The sequence below is a fragment of the Agelaius tricolor genome, unplaced genomic scaffold (genome assembly GCF_023055355.1).
Source record: "Agelaius tricolor isolate 1412-34295 unplaced genomic scaffold, bAgeTri1.0.p SCAF_82, whole genome shotgun sequence".
Lineage (NCBI taxonomy): Eukaryota > Metazoa > Chordata > Aves > Passeriformes > Icteridae > Agelaius > Agelaius tricolor.
The window spans coordinates 356,338-364,043 of record NW_027269342.1 but is presented as its reverse complement, the minus strand read 5'-3'; the positions used below and the strand labels follow the sequence as shown (position 1 = coordinate 364,043).

Here is a 7,706-nt window from a genome sequence, read left to right as displayed (position 1 = left end):
CCACATGTAGCATTTTCATGCTTACAGAGAACATTAAAAATAACACAGAAAGGATTGAAAATCAAACCATCATGTTAAAAGCATGATATGCTGTCTCTGTAACAAACCACATTTACAGTAATTGGAAAATTTCTCCATGGGCTGGCCAGCAATGATGTTTTTAAGTGTTTTCATTTCCAATGAGGAAGTGTTATTATTTCCACTTCAGGAACCCTGCCGAAGAGATGCTAGCAATATCCCTTTTGGGGTTCAGGGTTTTTCATCAACAGGCAGAAATTGCACTACTAAAATACCAGTACATATTTATCCTGCTTCAACTCTCTTTTAACCTTTTCCCTTCTTAGGAAGCATCCAGATGCATCGCTTCACTTTATAAAAGCAAACTGAGCGTAGCCTCTGTTCTCTGCTTTAAGGAAATTATATTTCCATAAAGTAAACCAGCACCCACTACAGAGAAGGGCTGTGGTAAAATCTTTTTCCATATTTTTTTGCCAAGGCCAAGGTCATTTTGGTGTTGGCTAAAACTGAAGTAGGTTCAATATTAATTGCAAACTCTTCTGAGACAAACAGCCTGACAGACCTTTTCCATTAGTTGTATTCACATTCAGCCTCATACCCAATCTTTCTATTGCTACTTGTGTTTTTTTAATTTGGTTTTCTGTAATGTTTATCCAAGACAGGCCAGTGCTGATGGACTCAGAGGATTCTGTGCCCAGATACAAATGTGGTTTCAGCCTGAAGCTTGTGAAGGAGAAAAGGGTTATCATAATCAGTTAGCTTAAATAAGCTAACATTCAAGTTGTTTTCTCTATAAATTTGTTTTTGAGATATCTGTTGGTCAGCTGTTCCAATTCTGAATTAAATATGCCTTTTTGAGAAATTCAAAATGTATTCAAATTCCAGTGAAACCCCAGACATTCTTCTGATCCTGGAATACTCAGTAGGGTTTGTGCTTCAGCATACTGATTCTGAATTTCTGCTGTACTGCAAAGTTATACTGAATACGTTATAAAAGCTTCATTTCCCTAACCTTTTTTTCACTTTACAGAATTTCTGGTATGTTCTTATGGCAATTTTCCTACAAAAACTCCTAGCATTACTCCTTCATGGACTATTTCACGCCTCCCCCTCACTTGATGCCATTTGAGCATTTAGCACTGCACCCTCCAATTAGAAATTACATACACATACTTTTTAGTCTTGTTTTAAAACAAGGTTTCTTTATGTAAAGGCATAGTACTGTTCATAGGAGGAAAACAGAAGCCAGTAGTCAGAAAACATTTATACTCTGAAGCCTGTGGGGCCTTTAGGACCACATAACATATTTCTGTTCTCCAAATAAACAGCCATTTACAGCTGAAATATTCTGATGGTGCAAAGTTTACCATGATCTACAACAGAAACAGCAACTACATGTGAGCCAAAAACCAAAGATGAAGCATAGCTTGCAGAAGAAAATGTATACAACTGAAATCACCTGAAATCCAGTGCTGAGCTGTGCATTTGCCATCCATTTATAGGCAATTTCTGGGCTGGAGGCTGATTTTGGTGCTGTGGAAGCAGGTTATGTAAAGTAAATTCTGCAGTTCTTTATGTTATTCTAAACTTTGTTTAAAATGTTGTTCAGTGGAAAAACAGTGGCTTTACCACAGCAGAGTATGTAATGCCAAGTATTTGTAAAACAACAGTACCAGTATGCTGCTTTATTTTTTGCTTCCTCTACTTTTTCCTCATTTACACAGAAGGAACTTAAAATGCTTTTATCCTCCAAGCAGGCACGGAGGATAAAATACTGAAATCAAGCAGTCTTTTGACAATGCCAGGATTTAAATGAGGGCCTTCATGGGAGCGTGCCACAAGGAAGATCTGTTTCTTGGATGCATCCCAAAAGCTCCCCAGATATCTGATGTCATGCAGCAATCCCTACGGACTCCCAGCAGAAAATGCACCATTCAGCAGGAAAGTGGCTTGCTCATTTCCCTGGTTCTCTGCATCCCAGTTTTCTGGTATTCCTGATCAATTTCCTTCTGTCTTCCTTCAGTTTAATTGTCCTCTAAACTTCCAGCTATTGCCAGAAATTACTTTACAAAGTTCTACACTGACTGATTTTTATGTTTTTCCTTCAGCCTTTGCTGTGGTGTGCCTGCTGCTGTTAACTGTGATGAAGATTTCAGACCCTTCAACTCAAGTCTTGATAGAGAAAGGTAATTGTTACTTTCAGTGCATGTTTTTCAGAAAAAAAATAACCTTTCATTTGTACCATTTCATGGTTTTGTGGACAGCTTAAGGGTATTAATATTAGATTATCTCATTGCAGTCTTGAGACCTTTGCCTTTAGGTGTGATTTTGGAATGAATAGTGGCTACTCATTCACAGTCTTGTTCTGTCAGTGTGAGCCTTCATCTTTTCCACCATTTGATGCTTTTCAGTTAAAACTTAGAATTCTGTTGCTTTGTAAAAGGTATTGCCTTGTATCAGGCTGTTGTGTACCTTTCATCAAGTTCCAGTTTTTACCAAACCTCTGCCCACTGGATCACTAAGACTGCAGATCCCGAATTGCAGATTTCCTTAAAAAATAGACATTCCACGTCTGCTTTCCATTGGGGTGAGACTATTTGGATATAAAATTTAAATTAAACCTGGATAATGTGCGCCCAATTGAAAACAGCAGTGGCAGGCAGCAGCTGTAGCAGGGAACAGCACATACTCTTAGTCTCTAAATGTACAAAGAGATGATATTCACTAAGATATTCACTAAGGCTAGGGTTTTTTTTTTTTTACTCTCTATGGCACTGCTGAAAGCATAACCATGCTGACAAAGCCAGCTGAGTGATTTACAGTGCAGTACTTCCATGAGGAGACATCAAAAGGGGAGTCCACTAGAACCCAAGTACCAGCCAAACCAGCTGTCAGTAATACCAGCCTGGGTGAAATGGATGGAGACAATGTACCATGATCGGCAAAGAACAGGAATCCAAACAAAACATTAGGTGAAACAAGAGCACCCTGGGAATGGAAATTGTTTCAAGGAGCCCCTGTTGGCTAGCAGAGACCAAGGACAAATACCAAACAGCCTCAGTTGAATAAGCTTTAAGCATTTTATAGAAACCTGAAGGACTTAGCCTAATCCAACCTATTTATGTGAGTGTTTTGTGAACTTAATTACAAATTTAAAATGTTTCCAAATGAGTGGAGTGCTTCTGTTACAATAGCTTGTCTAGCCAGGCTTCTCACCAGCTGCCTAGACACTGAAAATATTTCTCATCTTGAGGTGTTTGTGATCTCAAAGGTTTGTGATCTCCAGAACTTGGAGAGACTACCTTAAATCAATTCAGTAAATGAAGGCTTCAGTTATTGCTCTTGCAGTCTCTGGTTAGTTTTTTGTTGGTTGTCTGACTAGTTGGTTTATTTTTTGCTTTTGTCTCTTGGTGTTAGTCTTACGACCATCTGAGCTTGTGTGAAGTGCTGCAGTAGGCTCTGAAGTCAATACCCAGGCACACTGATATCACAGATTACCATGGAGTATTTATTAAAGGCCACACAGAAGTGACAGCTTGCTCTCAATAACTATGTGTCTCACATTAAAGGGGCTGGCCTTGTAGTTAAGTCCATCCCTGAGCTCCCAGGAACCTACCAGACACATGGGAATAGGTGCCTTCCCTCAAGGAACAGTCAGCAAAGAAGGGAGCAGCTTGTGGAGCTCAGTGCACTTGAAATTGAGATGAAGAGCTGGTTTCTACAGCAGTTATTTGCTTCACATGTGCCCAGAGACAGGATAGCCTGTGATTACAGAAGAAGCTGATGTGAGGGAAGGGGCTCAAGACTGTGTTTGAATTATAGGTGTCTAAAATGAATGGCAGCATAAGAAATTGTAGACCCAAAGGCCTTTGAGCCCCATTAACCTTTACTCTACAATGCTCAGAGTAACAGTGAAAAAAAAGCTGGTCTGGCTTATTTTCCCAACTAAATTAGCTGTAAGCACCATAGTTATTTACAACATGCAGAAAGTGTCAAGATGATAGTTAAAGTACTTACTTTATAGAGGCAACATAAATATTGTTGCATGTAAATTTCCCCCAATCCTGACTGCAGGATTTGGTATAATCTTTGCTAGGTGGTGATTTTTTTTCCATGAAAGAGGAAAAATGATATGAAAGGAGTTGGTAACTTTACAGACCCTTTCTTTTTGTGATCCCACCTTGATTTAACAACTCAAAAACGGTAAAGACAGATTTCTAAAAGTTATGTGCACGGTTCAGCTGTGCCACAATTCTGCTACTAGATTCACCCAAAATATTGTTTCATGAAAAAGAAACGCTTCTTATGAAGTTGGCCCCATAGGATGCACTATAATGGGGTTTTCCTTGAACACATCAGACATCTGGTTTAAAGCAAATTTTGTGTTTCATTTTCCCATCTTACCCTATCAAGCTTTATTGTTTTACAGTTTCTACTTGATCCTGCATCTTTTTCCCATCCAAGTTTTTTATCAATGACCAACTATGTGGCCTGAGCAACTTGGAGAAGTTCTTCTGTCCCAAGCCGTGCATTTGAGGCGCTGCACAGATCAGGCTGTTAGCCCAGCAGTCACTTCTAACGGGAAGAAGAGCGGAGCTCAGGTTTAGGGGGTTTTCTATCGAGAGGAGAGCGGTGTACGTCTCTCGCTCCCTCCCTGCCCGTGTGACAGCCCCGGGGGCGGTGCTCGCGGGCCCTGCGGCCGCTGCCCGGGGCGGGGGCGGCCCGGCCCGGCCCGGCCCTGCCGTGCTCGGCGCGGGGCCGCTTCCCCCTCGGCGGGGCCGCGGCTCTTAAGGGCGGCGCGGCGGGGCCGGCCCCAGAGCGCCGCCAGCCGCTCTGCCGTGCTCGGCCCGCGTTGCAGCCGAGGCGAGGCCGGCAGCGGCGGGGCGGGCAGCCCCATGCGGCTCGGGCGGCCCTAGGCTGCGCGCCGGCCGCAGCATGCCGCTCCCTGTGCGCCTGGCGTGGCTGCTGGGGCTCTGCAGCCTCTGCCGCGGCTACTTCGAGGGGCCGCTGTACCCCGAGATGTCCAACGGCAGCCTGCACCACTACTTCGTCCCCGACGGGGACTACGAGGAGAACGACGACCCCGAGCGGTGCCAGCTGCTGTTCCGGGTGAGCGAGCAGCGGCGGTGCGGCGCGGCGGCGGCAGCGGGCGGCGGGCTCAGCCTGCGCGAGGAGCTGACCGTGCTGGGCCGGCAGGTGGAGGACGCGGGCCGGGTGCTGGAGGGCATCGGCAGGAGCATCTCCTACGACCTGGACGGGGAGGAGAGCTACGGCGCCTACCTGCGCCGCGAGTCCGCGCAGATCAGCGACGCCTACTCCAGCTCGGACCGCTCGCTGAGCGAGCTGGAGGGCAAATTCCGGCAGGGCCAGGAGCAGGGCGGCCGGGAGGAATCCCGCCTGGGCGACAGCTTCCTGGGGCTGCTGCTGCACGCCCGCGCCCTGCTCCGCGAGACCCGCCACGTCTCCAGCGGGCTGCGCGACAAGTACGACCTGCTGGCGCTGACGGTGCGCAGCCACGGCGCCCGCCTCAGCCGCCTCAAGAACGACTATCTCCGCGTCTGAGCCCCCTCAGCCGCCTCAAGAACGACTATCTCCGCGTCTGAGCCCCCTCAGCCGCCTCAAGAACGACTATCTCCGCGTCTGAGCCTCCCTCAGCCGCCTCAAGAACGACTATCTCCGCGTCTGAGCCCCCTCAGCCGCCTCAAGAACGACTATCTCCGCGTCTGAGCCCCCCGGCTGCTGGGGACCCCGCCATCCCGACCACCCGTCCCCCGCAAGGCACGGCCCTGGCGCCCGCCTGGAAGGAGCACCTCCTTGGACAAAGCCTAGAATTATAAAGCTCGGAAAAGACCTCCGAGATCATCAAGTCCAACCCTTGACTGAATACCAGCACGCCTACTAAACCATAAGTGCCACATTTGCTCGTTTTCGAACGCTTCCAGGGATAGTAACTCAAGCAAAATACATTCTTCTTCATGGAAAAAAACCTTATTTATTTTGCCTTCCAAACAAATAGCACAATTGTATAAACCAGGAGGTTCGAGGTATATTTAAGTTAATATCCGAGGTATGTTTAAGTTAATATCCCATATTCAAAAAGCTACCCTCTGTTATATCATTCACCTTTGGTTGCAAAGTGAAGTAAGCTTTCTCATGTCTGACTCCCTGGTTTTTGTTTTTTGTATCACCTGCCCTGCTGTGACTCACCTGCCCTAAGTGTAGCTGAAGTGAGGTGCTGGCCAGCTCCTTCCAGACTCCTGTGTAGCAAATACTTAAATTGCTTTTGTTGTTAGCCCTTCAGGGTGACACCTCTGGCCCTCTGTTAACTTCCTTTCGAACGATATGTATTATATGCTCCTTAAATGTTGTTCCACTACGTTAAGCTGTGATTTTTATTTGTGTTTGGAAAGATGGGAACTATTCTGGCAGGATTTGTACTTCCAGGCTTGCTTATCTGTGACTCTAAGCTATCATAACCCTAAGAAGCAGCCAAAAAGGCTTATGTCAGATCCTGAGAATGCTGGTAGAGATTTTTATAGCAAAAAGAATGAGCCCTAGCACTGGTTAGAGTTTTGGATCCCAGATTTGAGAGCCAGGAGCGTGTTTCTAAAGCTGACTAAAAGGTTTTGTCCGTGCAAACACATTGACTTTTCTTGTTGGTGCCTTTGTACTTTTGCTAGCTAAGTTATTAATATAACTTTGTGGTCCTGGACAATAGCAAAAGTGCCTGGTGGGAAAGAGGGTGGGGTTTTTAGACTCGTTGCTGTTTAACTGACAATTTTGGGTAATGTGGCTATTAAGTTACAGATACTGCAGGCAGAATACCTGTTGGGATGAAAAGAGTTTCTAAGTTGTTGTAATAAATATTTGAAAACAATGTTAAAGTACATTTTTGTTATTAGTTTCCAAGACGCTCTTGATTTTAAAACATTCTGTTGGAATATGTCTTTTCAGCAAAACATTGAAAGTTTGTAGCCCTTGCCAAGTGAAATAACTTGCTTTTTAGTAAAAACAAATAAAAATTTACAGACTTATGAGGTAATCAAGTTTCATTAAAAGCAACAATACAAAAGGCCTTGTGGGGCAGACTTCTTTGAGTTTTTAAGCACCCGTGGAAGAGAAGCTGATGTACTTCTGAGGTCTGTTCCTGTTAACCCTGCTCCCATTTAGTTATACTCCAGCCTGCAAACCATTCAGTGGGTAAGTTACTCAGCAGTGCAGTGGCTCAACATAAGTCAGCTTGGACTAGAGTGCTGAAGACACCAGGAAAGTCTCATGAAGGTAGGTGCTTACAGGTGCTTACAGAACCAGACAGCTCATTTTGCTGAAGGCAGTGAAATGTAGCCTACTGGCAAGATACTTTACATGTCATTTGGCATCTTTAAGTCCTCAGTATCTTTAAAGATTTGCTGAGGAAAAAAAAAAAGGAAACATTTTATTGGTTGACTCTGGTGAAACCACTCAATGTTATTTTTCTGTTCTCAAGTTAGAAACTATATGACAAGTTCTAGCTCTTAAAATTAATTTATTGGTGATACTTTCCTTGCCACTAGAGACGGATGGCACAACAGAAGAGTGAGCAGAGTCACTGAGTTTTGTGTGCTCACTCTCTTAGCAAAACATAAGAGCATTTCTGGGCTGGACCAAGCTCCAGAAGTGCCTGAGGCCAGTCTCCCCCGAGGATGTCA

At 44.9% G+C, this 7,706-nt stretch overlaps 1 protein-coding gene across 1 annotated transcript; it reads left to right on the top strand.

Annotated features, from left to right (window-relative positions):
• Positions 1 to 1,945: 1,945 nt before the first annotated feature.
• On the top strand, positions 1,946 to 7,052 carry FIBIN (fin bud initiation factor homolog). The gene is made up of 3 exons (XM_071418294.1): positions 1,946 to 2,006; positions 2,127 to 2,204; positions 4,448 to 7,052. Exon 3 carries the CDS (start codon positions 4,954 to 4,956, stop codon positions 5,578 to 5,580), a length of 627 nt encoding a protein of 208 aa, XP_071274395.1. The 5' UTR covers positions 1,946 to 2,006; positions 2,127 to 2,204; positions 4,448 to 4,953; the 3' UTR covers positions 5,581 to 7,052.
• The last annotated feature ends 654 nt before the right edge of the window (positions 7,053 to 7,706 follow it).